We start from the raw sequence: 18,987 nt of genomic DNA, 5'->3' as shown, positions 1-18,987 counted from the left end.
TTGGACCTCAACCTTAAATTATATTTTGAGAAACAAAAAATACTGTCTGCGCTGACTCACGGATTAAGAAGAAGAAAAAAATAGAAATGCGATTTCTCATCCACTTCCCCGTCTCGTTTTTTCTTTAACATTTTCAGGTAATGTTTGAATTTTGACAATGACAACAACGATGGCGACGATCACCTGGAGAACTTTTAAAAGATGTCAGCAATAAATCAAACTTTTATTTTTCAATATAGAAAATAATTAAGTTAAATAGTTAAACAATCCATCCAAAAAATTCGGCATCTTGTTTTCAACCAATGGTCCTTAATACATTAACCTTTGTCCCCAAAACAGAAAAACAAAAGGATTGTAACAAAGTGTAAATACCATGTTCACAGTAATAAATATTGAAAACAAATCTTTTATACATTGACATTATATATATATATATTTGTGTAAATATATATATAGATATAGATGTAATCATATACAGTAAAAAGTTATTTTCAAGTTTATCAAACATAAAATAGTAAAATAAAAATGGCTGAAAATGGAACGGTGATTGCATTTGTTTTTTCATTCCCAAGGCATCAGTAACCATGGCCATTCAGAGTCTGTAATAAATAAAATGTGATATTATTTAAAGATTGTAGTGCATCGCTGTAAATTAAAAAAACTAAACAAAATAATAGTGCAAGTTTTTTTTCTTTGCGCAAAGTAATCTTGCAAATTTCAGACTAATCCAAAAGGGAATGACAACAGAGAAACTGAAGTCTTCTTGTCCTCTGTTGTCATGGCAGCGAAGAATACGAAAAAAAAAAAGCTTCCTCATAAGTGAAACCATGGCAGATTTTCGACACCAGGCTTATTTGGCAAAATTATGCAAAGACAAACAAAAACACACATGAGAAATATCTCCATGCGCTCGTTTACACTCAGCTTCGTCAGAACCGCCAACAAAAAGTCAATGAAATGCATAGAAATTAATCGGCAGTTAGCAAGAACTAACTTCTCTCTTGTATTTCTCTTGTTTTCGTTTTTTTTTACTGTCATGCAGCATTTCTGAGATGCGAAGCAAGGCAGGTTCAGTGGATGTTGGCCAATGCAGGAAAGGATGTTGGATGAACGCACTCTGCCTCTGCTTGCACTTTTCCCTGGCTTCCTTTCCCCCCCTCAGCGCTCAGGTATGGGGGGGATGGGGGAGGGGGGTGTGGGGGAACGACGTACAACGCAACTTCCGCTTCCTGGTTTCCGGCAGGCTCCCGCGTCCCGCCGGCGGCCAGGGGAGGCCTCGTCTTCACACAAGGTTGCCGCGCATGACGTGTACGTATGGATGCGTGTGTGTGTGCGCGCGAGTGTGTTGGTGTGCTTGTGTCAAACCTCGGCCCCCAGCTCTATGACTCCAGTCTCAATAATGGGCACTAGCTTATCTTCCACCTGTACCAGCAGGATGGTCTTGTCGATATGGGAGCGATTGACTGGGTCTCGGCTACAAGGCACCCACCGGTGAATCACCTGCAGGGGGTGGCAGAGGGATGCATTTGAAAAAGTCCGTTCGGGTTTCTGAAACTTTTATAGTGGAGCAAGTAGGTCACAGCGGGAGATGCAGACTGGAAAATGGGACACAGGTATAAACCGGATGATGATGATGGGAACAAGTACTTTGACTTATGAGGGCAAGTGACTGAATGGCTGGGGAATTTATTTGAAAACCAGTCAATATTCTCATAAAAAGGGAGAGCGGCACTGATCTGAACTCATACATTTATGATCCTTGTATTTGAACATTCTTTTAATGTGTCTGGTTATTTCTTTGTTTATTTGAAATACATTTCTTACTGATATTCAGGGGAATTTGACTGAACACATTTCTTGGAATTTTTTTTAGGTAAGGTCTTTTGTTCATTATCATACATACTCTTGATTTTGATTTACTTTTGGTACGCTTAGGATGGTTTAGGATCATTTCCCCTCATTTCTAAATATTTGAATGCAGACCTCCAAATTTCGTGCTGGTTTAAGGATATTCTCACAAAGTCTTGATCATTTTTTAGATGATGTTTGATAAATGACACACATATCATTTTTAACTGAAAAGACCAATTTCATGAATATGACAATCGTAATACTCTAATCTGCATAAAAAAAAAAAACGACCTGCCAGCGTATTTAATATGCACAGTGCCATCGGTCGGTTTGAAAACCGTCATGGACTCACATGTCCCTCCATGCCCTCGATGGGGCTCCAGTCCCTCCAGCAGGTGCGTCCTGCCCTCAGCCTCACAGTCTCGTCGGGCCACTGCAGTTCCTTCCTCTTGGACAGGTTGATGTTCTCCAGCACCTGATTCACATCCATGATCTGTTTGACAGCAAACGAGTGCCACGGTTACTGCGATACGGAGCTTCCACGGCCGAACCCTCAGCAAATATTTTCTTTTACGTATTAAACCCCGATGATCAAGTTAAAAGCAGCTGCCCCGGAGGCTTGGAGGTTCCCGCCCCTTTCACAGATTCTATTTGAACAAGGATCTAATAGCAAGAATGGAAACGATGACGTTCTTCCAGCTAACAACATGTCCCTTGGCTATTTTTCAGATTATGTGTCAGTAATTTGCCGTACATTTCTACTTCATTCTGGGTCTTTTCAGTGAAGTATTGACGTTGGACGGATTCAGGGTGACTGCTTTCTATTTTGCTGGTAGTTCTTTTTGTTCGCTCTCAGTTCATTTCATACTTCAGGCATCTAAAATGACAGGAATGGATTACATCATTTGGTCATGTGTCCAGTGCAACACAAGATATTCAAGGAAACCAAGATGTTGCGCCTCTTTTTTTTTTGTCTGGACAATCCAGATTTTTTTTCCAGCCGCGACATTTAACTGGAAGCTCCGCCTGTCAGTTTCTGTTGGGAATCGCCAAAACTTCTTTTGCATCTCTGTTTAATGAATTAAAACCTAACTACATCGTAAATAAACAAAATAACAACCGTCGTCTTGTGTTTTCTAGACCTGCCGGGGGGGGGGGGAGGAGGGGGGGACTATCACAAACCTGCACCCTGTAGGAGATGTCGTCCCTGCGCATGGTGGATGCGGCGGGGTTGTGCTGCTGCGGGTGGGGGTGATGGTGATGGTGCTGGTTGAGGGGGTCGCCCGCCGTTCCGCTCAGGCCGTCGTTACCCAGGAGGCCCACCAGGGTGTGGCGCTTGCAGGGGGGGATGCTGTGGCTGGAGAGGGAGGCGGAGGGGCCGGCCGAGTCCGAGGTGGAGCCCAGCCTGAGCTGCAGCGAGGTGGGGAGCGTGCGCAAGGACAGCTGGCTGGTAGAGGAGCGGCGGCACGGCTCCAGCCCCGTGGTGGACGTCCGCAGGGACGAGTGGCGGCTGCTGCTGTAGCGGTACGACGACGACTGGCTGGCCACCGACGCCCGAGCCGGGGACTGTCGGACCAGGCCGGACTGAACTGACTGAGAACTCTGACTGGTTCCTGGACAGACGGAGGAAGAAGAGGAGGACGACAGAGTGACGCTGAAGATCTGCTGACTAGACTCCATGAAATGGGTACAGAGATGAGTTTGTTGGCTATTGATGGAGCATCTTTCACCGTGCTTCAGTTTGCTTCTTTAGGGTAAATTCTTGCTGATTTTAAAGCGATCTCGAAAAATGTTATAATAATAATAATAATAATAATAACAATAATAACCTTTATTTATACTTGTAAGACCACTGAGGTCTCCCTCATTTTCAGGGTCGTCAAGTTTACAAGCAAAGCAGAGAACAGCACAATAATAAAATGAGATCAAAATAAAAAACAGGAGATAAACTAAAAACAGGTGAAAATGAGATTAAATTAAAGACAGTACGGAAGCAGTAGATAAAACTCGAAACAAGTAAAAAATGAGATCAAATTAAAAAGTACAAGGGGGTGGATAAAGCTAAAAACAAGTACAATTGGCAGTACAAATTAAAAAACAGTAGATAAACTAAAAACAGGTGCAAATGTGATTGAATTAAAGACAGTACGGAAGCAGTAGATAAAACTCGAAACAAGTAAAAAATGAGATCAAATTAAAAACTACGAGTGGGCTGGATAAAGCTAAAAACAAGTACAATCGGCAGTACAAATTAAAAAAGGAAAACATTATGATCCGTTGAAAATGTTTTAATTATCACAGAACTGTTTTTTGTTGATAATTATTTGCTGATATTTAAGGGTGCGCAGATCTTCCAAAGGGGGCAACGCATACATCCGAGGCTTGGTTTTAAACCCACCTATAGTGTGCGGCTGGTATGAGAGCGGTGGGACGGGTCCAGACGTCCCCCCCTGCGACATGGAGCTCTGCTGGGAGTCGCCCCCCGTCCCGTTGCCGCTGCCGCACGAGAGCCCGCCGGCGTCCGAATCCTCGATGTTCCCTCCGCTGTTACAACCGGCGCCGCAGCCTTTCCGTAACCTGCGGGAGGCGGGGACATGGCGACAGTCTTTCCTGGTTTACATTCAGGACATTTTGAGTCATTTTCAGGTCATTTCTATCTCCTTTTTTAGTTTACAGGTTAGGATTCCTCTAATTCAAACCTACTAGCAGTACCTTTTGCTCGCTCTAAGCGATCTCAGGCAAAATTGTTCTCAGTTCTACTACCTCAGTGGTGGAACAAACTTCCAGAAGCAACAAGACTAGCATCATCTCTCTCAACCTTCAAGAAACAGGTAAAAACGTTTCTCTTTCTGGACTTTTTACTGCGCTGATGCCCCAGATCAGGTTGGCAGCAAGTTAGGCTATGCAGTGTGTGTGTGTGTGTGTGTACGTTTGTGTGTCTCTGTCCAAAAAAAAAAAAAAACCTCACTAACCCCAGCTTACTGTTCTGTATATTTCCTGTGCATCGTGTATTTGCAAGTGTATTTGCAGTCCCTATGTCCTCTATTGTAAGTCGCTTTGGATAAAAGCGTCTGCCAAATGCAATGTAATGTAATGTAATGTAATATGATTTTAATGTTCATTTTTAATCTTGGTCAAACTTCATTTCTAAATTTCTCAGGATATTTAGCTGTTCTCTGTGTTTTCCGGGACACGTCAACAGAGCCTTTCATTTCATTCTCTTGTGAAGATCCTGGCCCATCCAGTGGTGACCAGCTGAGAACGTCAACTGTGACATGTAATTCATGTTGATGCGGAACAAGAACTAAACGTTTCAGCGCCGCGTCAGCGAGGCTTGCTATCCTGCATCTCCACACACCTGTGCCAGGTGCTGACCACAAAGTTGCGGATGTTGCCGATGCTGATGGGGCCTCCCAGGATGTGTCCCAGCTGCGGGTGCGAGTTACAGTAGGAGGTGGTGAGCGGAGACACGTAGATGGGATATCCGATTGGCTGGTCGCAAGACGAGTTGATCATGTTCCGCAGGGCCTGCTTGGCGTTTTGGATGCTCCCTCGCTCCGGGTTCCTGTTTCGGAGGAACACCAGCTCCTGCTGCTGTCCCGCCCAAAGGCCTCGGACGCACTCTTTGTTCACCTGTGGGCAAAACCTGTTTGAACGCCGGCGCCGTGATCCACATCATGTTCCAGAAGCACGGAAACTAGAGTGAAATGAATGACTTGGCTAATGTTTGAGCTGCACGGAAAAGCCTTAGTCTCCGACAACAAGCTGCGCGCTTTAAATGCAGAAAAGAAAATCGACGTAAGATTGAAAACACTTGGTTTAATGACATAAGTCTGTTACTGTTTTACTGCGCTGATGCTTGAGCTGCCCCAGATCAGGTTAGGCACCAAGTTAGGCTATGCAGTGTGTGTGTGTGTGTGTGTGTGTGTATGTTTGTGTACGTCTTTGTCAAAAAAAACAAAACCCCAGCTTACTGTTCTGTATATTTCCTGTGCATCTTGTATTTGCAAGTGTTATTTGCAGTGCTTATGTCCTCTATTGTAAGTTGTTTTGGATAAAAGCATCTGCCAAATGTAATGTAATGGTCAACAATTTTTGTTCTGATTTAAAATCCCCAGAGGACCGAAGAAAAAAGGTCAAACATCAATGCTCAAAAATATATATAATGATCGAGAAAAATATCATTGTGTCAAAGTTAAAATACAGACTCTTGGAGGAGGCCTGGGTTTCAAAACAAGGGATTTAAATCAAATGGTTGAAATCACGGACGCCGAAACCCGGTCAACCAAATATCGAAGTCTGAACTGGGCCGGAGAGAGCGTGGATGCAACAGACCCATCAGACCGTTGACGGAGAAAAGCACTGATGAGCAACGCTTTCATGAACTGACACCAATATATTCGTCTGGATCGGTCGGCCAGACTTTATCAAAGTTGATTCCCGGCAGAATGCCGTGCCCACCTTGATCACACGGAAGCTGAGGTATCTCCTGTTGAGCATGATGATCTTGTACTCGTTGGTCCCCTCGTCCAGGACGTGGCGCAGGGCGAGCAGCGACTGGGCGTTGGAGAGCACCGCGCTCCTCCAGGCCGGGTCGCCTTCGTGGGCGATGACCAGGTTCTGCTGGTGGGAGGAGATGGCCTCGAACAGAACCGCCGGCTCGTCGTATTCATCGGGGGAGGTGAAGTGGTCCTGGCGGCGGCCGGGGGAAGGGGGGAGGCAACGGTTACGGAAAGCTCGACCCCCGAGGGGTGAAAATGCTCGCCGTTTCTCACCTGGTGCAATTTGAGGGACATTCGGATTCCGGGCACCACGACTTTCCTGAGCAGCTCCATGTCGGCGAAGATCCACTCGTCTCGCACGGACGAGATGCGGAAATCCCCCTTGAATAACGCGTGGAGTCCGTAAAGGAAGGACTCGAGATTGCTGTGGCGGAGAACACAAAGCGCGGACACGGGTCGGTCAGTGTTTTTTCGTGACACAAATAGTAAACATAAACAAGACGGGAGATAGAGGACTGAAACTGTCAAATTCTCCAGGCTGAACATTCAGAGCGCACGGAGGGGACGGCACGGGCAGGGATGTCGATTTTATTACGATTTGACACGGAGTCGGCATGTCTGCCCTCCACGAATCGTCTCTGTCCTTGACCCGTTTTAAAATGGCTGACTCGTCACGCCGACCGTCAATGAACAACCTGGACATGTGATGAGCCGCCGTCCCGAGGGCCCGCCTTCCCAGCACACACAGGCCGAAGCACAGCAGCACCAGGGGGGAGTCTTTCTCGCTGTCCAGAGGCTGCAGGCACACACACACACACACACACACACACACACGACTCTATTCAGGGATGGCTCTCAGCAATTCATCTTAGTGTCTCTTTTTCACCTCACATCAAACTTCCTTGATTGAATTCCTCTTCCTTCAGCTGCAGGGAATCTTCAAATCTTTGCACTTAAGACCTTTTGACATTTTATAGTTTTATTTGTATTTCTTATCCCCCCGCCCCCCCCCCTTTTTAATTAATTAATTTATTTATTCATTTTTTACTGTTAATACAATTTCCTACTATTATTTATTATTGTTATGTTTTACTTGAAACTCTGGCACAAGAATTTCCTTCGGGATAAATAAAGTTATTCTTATTCTTATTCCTTAAAAGCAAGTCATTGACCAGGAAGGGATGGAGGAAAGTGCTAAAGATGATCAAAGGGTGACATATTCGGCCCCCTGGAACCGCCAGAGCAGCATCGTTTTAATTTCCCTCATTTTTCTCCCGTTGCAGACATCCAGAATCGGTTGCGATTCGTTTATTGATCGAATATCCTTTTTTCAATGACATCATTGTAGTATCTGGCATCTCGACAAATATGCGTCAATCCATTGATCCAATTATTTGTCTTGATTTTGATTTACTTTTGGTACGCTTGCGATTGTTTAGGATCATTTTACCTCATTTCTAAATATTTGAATGCAGACCTCCAAATTTCGTGCTGGATTAAGCAAAATGATCAAGACTCACAAAGCCTTGATCATTTTTTAGATGATGTTTGATAAATGACGTACATATAATTTTAACTGAAAAGACCAATTTCATGAATATGACAATCGTAATACTTTAATCTGCATCATAAAAAACACATGCCAGCGTATTTAATATGCACAGTGCCATCAGTCGGTTTGAGGCTGTTAGAAATGAATCAAATTGAAATGCTTTAAATGCTTTGTGTATTTGCTCTTTTCCAATTAATGAATAAAATCAAACCTTCACACTTTTTTTTTTTCTCCAAAAGGTGAATATTTCTTTTTTTGCTTTTCACAGGTAAACTACTCGAAGCTCCTCTCTTCTTGACAAGTGGAATCTATATGCTCGTTATTTAATGTTATGGAGGTGAGAACGGTATCTGCCAAACAGACTCCAGCCCCACTGTCAGGATCAGATCGACTTTCTGGACTTTACCTTGGCCCTTCGAGAGTTGCAGTACTGGATCCAGGTCAAGTAAACGCCGCAGAAACTGTCCCTGGAGATGCCGGCGAGCCGGTGGTCGTAGTCTTCGTCGATGTTGGGGTTAAAGGTCGGGTCCAGGTCCACGTAGTTCCGCTCGCTGCACCCTCGCAGGCCGTCTCTCATGGTCTCGTTCGCCAGCCAGTCTTCCAGTTTGGGGGAGGCGACCACGTAGTAGATGATACCCTGAGGGTGGGAGGAGGTCATTTTGCCTTTCTATAAATGGCGGTGAATATCAAGAAAGCCTCCGACTCCTTCACCCGCTGACCTTGACGTAGTAGGTAGTGAGGATGCGTCGCAGGTCGAACACCTGCAGCATGGACGCGGCGCTGTTGTCGGTGATGCTGTAGCCCTCCAGCACGTACTTGGTGACCAGCACCTCCCAGGCCAGCCAGCGCTGCCCGAAGGCGGCGTTAAAAGACAGGATGTGAGGGAGGTGGCCCGGCTCGCAGCAGCAGCAGCCCTCGTCCTCCTCCACTCCTTCAGTGATGGCCTCCACCTCCCTCTGTTGGCAGTAAGTGCCTGCAGAGTAGAAAATTCAACAGTAATGTCAGCGAAGTGTTTATCATGTTACAACAAATTCCGTCAGACAATTTCACTCCCGTCACATTGCCATTGATTTATAGCCACGAATTCTCCACGATGATTGTTTTTCGGATCCTCAGAATCCGGCTCCTCCGCTTTCCTAGATGCTAGATCTGCTTCCTTTCCTTCATAATGTTGGAACAACCCTGTTCTGCATCCTCTGCAATGTCGTATCTAATTCACAGAATATTATTTATTCATTTTCAATCAATACTTGTCATTTGAAGACAAGAGCCTTTTTCTGTTCACACCTGCATGTATGTATGCCTGTGTGTGTGTGTGTGTGTGTGTGGGGCCAACCCCAGCTGTCACTGGCCAAGAAGGCTACATATAGAGACATCCAACCATTCACACAGACAATTTTTCAATGAACCTACAGACTGTTTGTATTCCGTGGGAGGATGAGGAAGAACCCACAGTTGACAAAAAAACAAAAGGAATTATAAATAAAAAAAAACTACTTTTGTCTACTGCATTCAAAGCAGTAAATTGACAATGCTGGAGTTTTTAACTTTGCTGTTACACAAGTGATGATTTCAAATCCTTAGATGAGTTCCTCGTTTTCTATCCGTCCAGAGTAACTTTGCTAGAAGGGCTTTTTCTCCCCTCTAAAATCACACGTTGCTACGTTGATAAGGAATCGGTTCGGTTACACGGGACGATAAAGCACCGGTGAGTCAGGAGGAAATTTGTATTCAACCAAACTACACACACTTTTGGTAAAATAAACAATGTGTTTGGAGAAAACACCTCTGAACTCCAGCCCCCGCAGCTGAAAGGTGACCAGGCCGTTGCCGATCTCTATCAGGTGCACCAGGGCGTTGAGATAGTCGGAGGCCAGGATGAAACAGTCGCCGGTGCTGAAGTTTCCCCAGCGGCCCAGGAGCAGGTCTCCGCACAGGCTGTGCTGCAGGGAGCGCGTCAGGTGCTCATAGAAGATGGAGTTCAGATTGTTATCGTCTGAGCCTGGAACGGGTGAAACGAGCAAGAGAGGAGCGCAGATCAATGCCTTGCATGTTTACCATGTCGTTTTATTTCAAGGATTAAATTGTTCGGCAGCCTTCCCTGCGGCATAGCATTTTTGGTGTTTATTGGTGTCGACGCGTTTATCTTGTAAAAATGTTGCCACATTTCTGTAAAGTACTTTAAACATTTCATGTCTCAGTCCCGCCCAGCGAGTGTTTCAGTGGTGTAAGGTGTACAAGACAGTGGTGAGACCAGCGATGATGTTTGGACTAGAAACTGTTCCAATGACCAAAAGACAGCAGGCAGAACGAGAGGTTGCAGAGATGAAGATGTTGAGGTTCTCTTTGGGAGTGACCAGGATGGAGAGGATCAGGAATGAGTCCATCAGAGGAACAGCACATGTTAGATGTTTTGGAGAGAAGGTCAGAGAAGCCAGACGGAGATGGTTGGGTCATGGACAGAGGAGGGATAGAGAATATATTGGTAGACGGATGCTGGAATTGGAGCTGCCAGGCAAGAGGTCTGGAGGAAGACCAAAGAGAAGATTTATGGACGTCGTGAGAGAAGATATGAAGGTAGTTGGTGTGAGAGAGGAGGATCCAGAGAATAGGGTTGGATGGAGAAAGTGGACTCGCTGTGGCGACACCTGAAGGGAAAAGCCAAAAGAAGAAGGAGAAGAAGAATTGCAGCTCACGTTTACGTAGCAAATTAAAAGTGGCCACCGTTTACACCGGTATTCCGATTAGGTGGGTAAAACCAGGCTGCTTTTAAGATCCCTGAGCGAAATGTCAGGCTGTATTTCGCTTGGCGTGGGTCACTTTCCATGCCCAATTCTAACTCCATCCAGTGTCGTCGTCTTCTCCTTTGGTCTTTTCCCTTCAAGGGTCTCCACAGCGAATCAACCATCTCCATCTAACCCTGTTCTCTGGATCCTCCTCTCTCACACCAACTACCTTCATATCTTCTCTTTGGTTTTCCTCCAGACCTCCTGCCTGGCAGCTCCAATTCCAGCATCCCTCTACCAAAATATTCACTATCCCTCCATCCGGTGTAGCAGCTCTCATTATTTCCAGCGGAGGATATTTGTGTCACACTGCGGCTGGTGTTAAATTGTATTAAACAGATCATGGGAATTTATTCAAGACAATAAACGAAGGTGTTGAACCCCCACCTGGATTTCTGTCCAGCTGAGAGGCGAGCCGAGTGTTGGAGTGATCCACTCTTTTGGTGCTGCGTGAAGACCAAAGACGAAAGAGTTCATTTCAGCTGCAAATTATGGCTTGAAATCAAGAGGAAAAATTCAAGTCTGAAATATTTCTGCTGTGTGTGTTCCTCACTTGTAGTCTCTCTCCCAGAACTTGACGGGGCGGATGTAGGAAGTGATGAAGATGGCACTGCCTAGGAAGGGGTTGAGTGGGGTGGAGAAGATCGCTGACACGACAGCCTGGACAAACAGCATGGCTGAATCTGAAGGGCAAAGGTCAAGGGTCGCCAGAGATACATGTGTGTCAAGAGAATCCGCAGTATCCCACATCGTGTTTATTGTAAATAAAAACTGGATGTCTACATACATTAAGGCCATTAAAAGGTCACCTTTTACTCAGAAAAGAAAATACATCTGTCCTGAAAATATGCCAGAATTTAAAAGGGAAATTGGGAGTGGTAAAATCACTTTACTATAAAAAAGAAATACCTGAAAGCTGGTACTCAACATACTGGTCACTATGGTAATTTATTACAATCATCACGTCTGACTCGTGCACTTCCAACCCTTAGCTGATAGCTCCATTTATATGAGTGATGAAGAAAAGGGCTATAGAGCCCAGCTTTTTATTCAACACGTTGCTTAACCAAAGACTCGCCACAAATGCTAGATTTTTTTCCTTTTTTACTATATATCGTTGGTATTTGATATACTTTCTATCGAAATCTGACCCGACAGAAGGTGCTGTTGCAAACATGACCTCCACAACACCTTCACAAAATGGAACCATTAACAGCAACTTTGTAAAAATAAGGGTTATTACCCTGTTTTCGTGGTACAGATGTACCTGGTAAACATGTGTTCAAAGTGTGTCATAGACCGTAAATGAAGTCGGCGGAAGGATACGAGGCACAGCGAAGGGTTGTGCAAAGGCGTGGAAGGCTGACCCCCATGTGATCTGCCAGGGGGCAATGTAAGTGTAGACAAAGTGCAGCTTGTAGAACAGCTCCCACAGCTGGTGAAAAGAAAGAAATCATTTGTGAATACAAAGACCAAAAATATTGCAAATATTCCAATTTAAAACCAAATACATTCTAAACACAAGCTATGAATCGTTTGAGATGATCGTCATTTCGAATGGAACAGCTGCTCGGTGCGTACGCTGGACAAGCAGCATCATCCGTTGGCTAGGAATTACATTGACATCCACGTTGTGCTTGTGTTGGGCATGTAAACACATTAGTCTCTGAATTACCCACGTGATAGTCTCACTTCAGCGTTGTAGAAATGCTGCTACAATTAGATTGGTCTGTTTGTTTTTAAAGCTTTGAGTATTTCATGACATTGTCGTCGTGAAATAGCCCGATGTTATTATGTTTGCTGTTTCTTGTCATTTGTTAGCATGTGTTAGCATTTAAGCTCTGCTATGAGATGAGATGAGAACAACTTTATTAATCCCGAAGGAAATTGTTGTGCCAGAGTTTCAAGTAAAAAACATAACAGTAATAGATGATAGTAGAAAGGAGGAAGAATAAGAAATACAATGAAATAGGAATTGCATTTCAATGAACTATAACTATAAAGAACTGTAACCTATTATCAGCAGAATATTCGATGACCCTTATGTGAATGTTATGACAAATTAATTTGCCTTTGGGATTGATAAAGTCTATCTATCCATCTAATTATCTACCCCTATTTTAGCCATGTGTTAGCATCTATTAACAATGTCGCATACATTGACAACACATTTGAAAAATAATCAAATGTTGTCGCATTCACGATCACGATGTCAAATATGACGACATTTTTTTTTCTCTGCAGAGACGGAGCAAATCTGGTATAATCCTCCCACCTTGCTGAAAACTATGGACATCAGGAAGAGGTCGAGCAGCAGCGTCTCGGACAGGTGTCGGTAGTCGAAGGTGAAGAAGAGGACAGTGAAGAGGATGGTGACGTATTGGTAGGTGGGGCTGCTGTAGGAGGAGCGGAGCAGCTTCAGGCCTGCGACCGTGATCATCAGAGCGCCCAGCCTGTGCGACAGTATTCATATGAAATCAGATATAACCCTGAAAAGAAGGGCATCGGTATTTATGTAGTTTATGTTTCCTCTTTCAGAGCATTTAACTGTAACTGTGACTGGGGCAGCAGATCGAGTTTGCACAGGATTTTTCAAGTTTTCCAGGTGTCTTGGGATCGTGTATAAACAAGCTCGATAATTAGGTTTGTAATTATGGCAAAAACATGAATTAAAATCAGATCCATGGGAAGAGGTAAAAAAACAAATAAGTGAGATTTTAAAACTAAACAGACCAATTGATCCACAGCAATTTATTATGGGTACAGCATCAACAAGCGACTTAAGGAAAAACCAGGTGTTTTCGCTCAGAGTTCTTCTATTAATTGCACATAAAATGATCCCAGTAAACTGGCTAAAACCCCACAAACCTACTGGACCAGCGGCGTCAGAGGCTTAAGGATGGAAACTGCATGGAACGCAGAACAGCAAACTTACCACTTCAGACAGACCTATATCTTGACAAATGGGCACCCATTAAAAAATATTTGGAGAGTTGAAGATATTATCTCTATTTGAATGAGCAAGATGTTTTTTTTGTGGGTTTTTTTTTTGGTGTTTTTTTTTTAAGTTTTCTTTTATTTTTCGCTTGCTATTGAGGAAATAAGTGACCTATAAAGAATATTGTATAATGTGTATCTTGTTATGATATTTTGTAAGAATGTGTATGATTCTGTTAAGGAACCCGCTCTAATAAATGTTCAAAAAAAAAAAAAAAAAAAAAAAAATCAGATCCATAACAAAACCGTACAAAAAAGGAAAAGAAACAAGATTGGGCTCGGCATAAAAATAAACAAAACGGAGATACCAGGAAATGGAACGATAAAGATGAACTGAGGTGTGGTTGTGAAGAAGGAGATCTCACTCTGTGTCCAGCCTCTTTGGACTGGCGAGGTCTCTGGCGCTGCGGCTCAGCTCGTTGAGGACCACCAGAGGATACAGGACGTTCTTCTCCACAAACAGCAGCCACACGTGAAGCTTCTCGAACCACATCACGTACGCTGCATCTGGTCACGGCCGACGGGTTTGAAACGAGTCAAGATGCTCGACAAAAGACCGAGACGCGATCGCAGACAAATATTTCAAATGGAAATGGTTACATTCGTAAAGCTGTTTTTCTAAATGACATTTTCTCCATTTACTTTCCCAGGAAATATTTTTTCAAGAACTTCTGCAGATGCTGAAGTACCCTATGTGTTCAGAAATCTCCAGGTACGCTGACAGAAGAAGATATCATAAAGTCACCGAATGCGTTCAACGCGGGTAATGAACTTGTGGGCAACCATTTAGGCACTTTGTGTTAAAGTAGCGCGATAAAGCGTATGTACATTGAGTTCCCGTCACGGCAGGGGAAACAGTCCGGTGACTTACCTCTCACTTCAAACTGGTAGTATTCCTTGGTTTTGAGCAGCGGGTGGGAGAAGCAGTACCAGGGCAGCTGCTTGCGGACTTGAGGCAGCAAGTAGTGGGTGAATAAGCCCACTGCACCCAGCAGGGCGTAAAGGACGTAGCTCAGGAAAGGCTGCGAGGACGGAGAGCGGGATCATGAGCAGGTAAAAAGGCATTTTTGGCGACCCGACCAAGGGGATGGAGATTTACTGTACCTGCAGGGCGATGAACACGGTGCTGACATGGATGGCGAAGTAAAGGACAGCGATGACCACGCAGACGATCAGGTCCGACTGCAGACGCTCATTCTACGCAGGTGAGCAGAGAAGCGTTTGAGGTGGAGCAATGAACAGCAATAGAACTAAAAGTTGATTTGGGGAACGGCTACTGTTGCTTTTAATAAACAAAATATAACTAGTACTATCTAACTTACGGGAGAAGGGTGGCATCCTACGGTATAGTAGATGGTGGGTAGTAGAGTTAGTACATTCATGAAATGAAACTTCTGCACAGTCCATGTTGTGACTCGCTCTTTCACGTCATCATGAAATAATAACAGACGTTGCAATTTTCGGAGCAAATCTAAAGGCCGAACTACTTTCGCCGACAACCCCTGGGAACAGTGATTGCGCAGGAGCCTCACGCTGTAGAGAGCTCATCGGGAAAAACATCAGCTCCCAAAGTTTTTAACGGCGATAAACTGATTAAAATGACTCTGCAGTAAAATCACGATGCTGATTCTCACCAAATGTAAATTCCTTTTTTTATTACATCTGAGCATTACAAGGAAACAGCCTTCGAAATGCTTCTTTTCTGATTGGACTCCAATGACTGGTGTGTGTGTGTGTGTGTGTGTATGTGTGTGTGTGTGCGCGCGCATGCTAGCACGATCACGTACAATCACTGTCCTCAGTGGAAGGGTACAAAAGCTTTTAGTGTGTGTGACGTGTAAAGGAGTCCCTCCGCTTCCCTTTAGCGTGCTAAGCTAATTACCCGGTGACAGGCGTCTGGCTCAACACTGCATCAGCACCAAACATAAGGAATAATTGGAGTTTGCCAATTTTCCTTTCTTCTCGGTAAATAACAAATACGAAAACAAACCACTGAGTTCCTCAGCTTCCCAGGTAGAGGGTCCTGTACTTCGGATAGAGGGTCCTCTGGGTTTTTATCTTTTAAATTGGGCAGAATCTTGGACTGGATCAGCGAGCTGGAAAGCAACAAGCACAAATATTAGCTGATTTCAACATGGTGACGCCCCTGGAGGAGGAGGAGGAGGAGGTCTGCTTTAAAATAAATATTCCTGAACTAATTTCAGAAAAATCCACAGCCAAAGTGGGAGAAAAATCACAGAGGTTTTCCTCTGACACCGATTTCTCTCACAGGCGCGAGGCAGGCGGGGACGGAAAAACTTTGAATGAGCGGTTTTCGTCTCGAGACGATTTGGCCCCGGATAATATGAAACACCGCGGTATCTATTTCCCTGAGAAGCTGTGACTCAGCCCCGGATACTCCGGTTACGCTCGAGAGTGAAGTCGACGGCAAACTCACACGAGGACAGAAGGGTCGCTGCTCTGCCGGCTCAGGTGGTAGGACACTGCCACCAACAGGCCGCAGAACACGGAGAACAGGACGGGGATATGGTGAGGCTCCCAGGTTTCCTACGGCACAGTAAGAACATCTAGAATGATCCCGTACAGAATGTCGGTGTCTTTAGCCGTCATCCTCAACAGAGCTGACGTTCTTAATAGTGGCTTTTTTCCACGATTTAAAACGCGGGTGGATTAGAGGATTAACTGGGGGAACGTTACTTACCAAGTAAGGAAAATGCACTTATTAGATACGAAATAAGTGACTTTACAACAGACGGTAACAACTATATTGAAATAGACATTCATGTGTTACAATTGCAATGTAAAGCAAATACATCGACGACAGTTTGTGTCATGGCTTTCGGTGAGCGCGCAGTACGATGATACAGCTTTGTTTGTTTTGTACAGCAAATTCAAATTTCCAGCGGATAAAGCTGGTGAGAAAACATACCAATCATTTTTGGTGGGAGAAAGTCGTGGAATGTTTGTCTGATAAATTCAAGAATTGGCCCAAACGGTGGCAGGAAATTCAGAGGGAGTAACAAAAAAAAAAAAAAAAAAAAAATATCTGGAGAATTAAGACAACCTAAAAACTGATGACCGCTGGTTTCTCATGAGCCAAAAGAAGCCAAGCACACTTTTCCACTGCGTTCAGACGTATTTCGGTGGTTGCGGGTACGAGCGGGGCGACCGCGGGCCACGGAGATTGGATCCCCCTCGCTCTCACCTTCAGAGCTCCGTAGCAGAACCCGTAGAGCAGGGCGACGGTGACGATGCTGCGCAGGACGCTGTACAGCGCTGACAGGAGGCTGGTGGACGCTGCGGGGAGCACAGAAGGCGTCAGCAAAGAGACGCTCGAGCCGACGGCCCGGCGAGAATGCAAATCAGCGCTCGGAGGACGCGGTGTCTTTCCTCACTGCGGAGAGGTCAAAGTCTCCGGGACGGAGGCGCGACGACTCCGCGACTCACCGTTGCCCCCGAACACGTGGATATCCAGCTGCTCGAAGAGATACATGACGAAGGTGTTGACTTGCGGCAGCAGCCCCACGAAAAAGATGATGGGAAAACACAGAGTGAAAACTGTGGAGGCAAACACAAGGTGACAGTGTTGCTACAAAAATAGCTTATTCATGTTAAAACTACATCCAGGGCAACACTCTGCAGAGGACAGGAACGGCTGTTCTGCGTGTTTATCAGCGAGCGACAAATATTATTGGTTTACACTGGTGCACGTCTCCATGGCAACTACAACAATTACAGCTGATTGCAGTTTGATGGAACAGCTCAAACGCTCTCAAAGCAAATAAACAGGTCTTTGCAGTGATGAGGATGGAGCTCCTTCACATCGCCGTGCATTTCATTCATCGTCACATGGTTCATTTGTGAATCTTTTTCCTGTGGCGTGACGTCGCAGGTCCGTCTTTCAACTAAAAAAAGAAAACTTGTGAAGAAACCCTCCCCGCCCATAAATTTACTGGTCAACAAATTATTCTGTCGAGGCTCTAAAAAAAAAAAAAACTATAGAAAACTATAGCTCTCTTCAGCATATTATCTTGCCCAGGAAGTTATGACCAAACTCTAGATACATGAGAAGCTTAATGAATGAACTGAAAAAACTTCTCACACACACACACACACACACACGGAATAAACCATGAAACAATCCGGTAGTCATAAACTAAGTACAAAATGGGATAAAACTCACTGTAATAAATGTCTCTTATCTCGAAATGTGTGTTTTCAACCCATTAAAGAACGGCACAAACACACAATCGGGCTTTACTGAGGTTTTCTGTCACATTTGAAGAAATCAGTCACGCTCGTCTTTGGCCACATGGCTGGCGTGAGCCGCGGACTCGTGTGACATCATGGCATACGGTCCCTCTGGGCTATTCTTTGCCAGTGCATTGTGGGAAATGTATGTCCTTGAAATGAAAAGACCCGTGGAAGACGTTCAGTTGACTTCTAAATAAAGCTGACGTTCCTCCCTGCCACTCCCGCACAACTCTCGGAGTGTCCTCGGTCGCGACCCGGCAGCCGGGAGCCGGTGATATGAATATCGGTTGTTTTATTGCTCTAAAGCGTCAGCGAGGACAGACGCACACTTCCGGCCTAAGGCTGCATAATATTAATATTACAGTGTCAAAACAGGGGCCGTGTATCCACTCAGCCTCCACCTCCATCGCTCTCTTTGGTGAACTGCGACTCGCCTCCGGCCCCGAGCGGCTCGACGGGACGGTTACACACCACTATTACCGATTCACTTAGACCTTACCTATGACCAGGTCCCTGGCTGAGGCCAAGATGAGGGAGCTGGTAAGCGCGACCCCGTACAGGCTGATGCGCGCCGACGTGGTCCTCAAACTGGTGTAGTGGAGCAGCCAAATGAGGCCGCAGCACAAACAGAAGTAGACAGGCCGGCTGTAGGCGATGATACGATTGTGACCCTGACGGGAGGAGAGGAAAAGGAAGGGGATGGGAAGGGGTTCGTCATGGCGTTCTCGCGGTGGTCATTTGAAGGTCGTCGTTCTCATGAGGCGGTATCGGGAAAAAAAAAACAAAAGATGAATTCAGCCGCATCGTTGTCATCAGGTATAAACAGAAACAGAGTATAATGTTTCAGACGAGACAGAGAGAGAGAGAGAGAGAGAAAGGGCAATAAAGAAATAATGCTGGCAAACTATGAGCGGGTTTTATCCGTGTCACTCATGCGCCAACAATCAGATTACACAGACCGGGCTCGCTCGACATGTCCCGACGACGCTGCGACGAGGGAAAAGGAAGAAAAGTCCTGGAGGTGAGATGAGGTGAGGAGAAGGGC

General features: G+C 45.1%; 1 protein-coding gene across 3 annotated transcripts in view; it reads right to left on the bottom strand.

Moving 5' to 3' along the window:
* Window positions 1–207: 207 nt before the first annotated feature.
* pcnx1 (pecanex 1) overlaps window positions 208–18,987 on the bottom strand; it is a 43,268-nt gene continuing 24,488 nt past the window's right edge. For all 3 annotated transcript variants that reach the window (XM_086158655.1, XM_086158665.1, XM_086158672.1), the window contains 23 exons: window positions 18,442–18,613; window positions 17,136–17,246; window positions 16,894–16,985; window positions 16,126–16,235; window positions 15,679–15,784; window positions 14,793–14,885; window positions 14,560–14,710; window positions 14,054–14,195; window positions 12,967–13,144; window positions 12,018–12,126; window positions 11,245–11,374; window positions 11,079–11,137; window positions 9,692–9,907; window positions 8,625–8,878; window positions 8,312–8,542; window positions 7,049–7,149; window positions 6,627–6,777; window positions 6,313–6,543; window positions 5,210–5,484; window positions 4,250–4,428; window positions 3,034–3,464; window positions 2,204–2,344; window positions 208–1,500 (listed from right to left, as the gene is read on the bottom strand). In XM_086158655.1, the coding sequence (XP_086014781.1) occupies window positions 1,360–1,500; window positions 2,204–2,344; window positions 3,034–3,464; window positions 4,250–4,428; window positions 5,210–5,484; window positions 6,313–6,543; window positions 6,627–6,777; window positions 7,049–7,149; window positions 8,312–8,542; window positions 8,625–8,878; window positions 9,692–9,907; window positions 11,079–11,137; window positions 11,245–11,374; window positions 12,018–12,126; window positions 12,967–13,144; window positions 14,054–14,195; window positions 14,560–14,710; window positions 14,793–14,885; window positions 15,679–15,784; window positions 16,126–16,235; window positions 16,894–16,985; window positions 17,136–17,246; window positions 18,442–18,613 (3,804 nt within the window). In that variant the 3' untranslated portion in view covers window positions 208–1,359. The remainder of the gene's footprint in view (window positions 1,501–2,203; window positions 2,345–3,033; window positions 3,465–4,249; window positions 4,429–5,209; window positions 5,485–6,312; window positions 6,544–6,626; window positions 6,778–7,048; window positions 7,150–8,311; window positions 8,543–8,624; window positions 8,879–9,691; window positions 9,908–11,078; window positions 11,138–11,244; window positions 11,375–12,017; window positions 12,127–12,966; window positions 13,145–14,053; window positions 14,196–14,559; window positions 14,711–14,792; window positions 14,886–15,678; window positions 15,785–16,125; window positions 16,236–16,893; window positions 16,986–17,135; window positions 17,247–18,441; window positions 18,614–18,987) is intronic.

Source organism: Fistularia commersonii, chromosome 1 (genome assembly GCF_037954325.1).
Source record: "Fistularia commersonii isolate RoL2024-O1a breed Wild chromosome 1, RoL_Fcom_v1.0, whole genome shotgun sequence".
NCBI lineage: Eukaryota > Metazoa > Chordata > Actinopteri > Syngnathiformes > Fistulariidae > Fistularia > Fistularia commersonii.
This window is presented reverse-complemented; position numbering and strand designations above follow the sequence as displayed.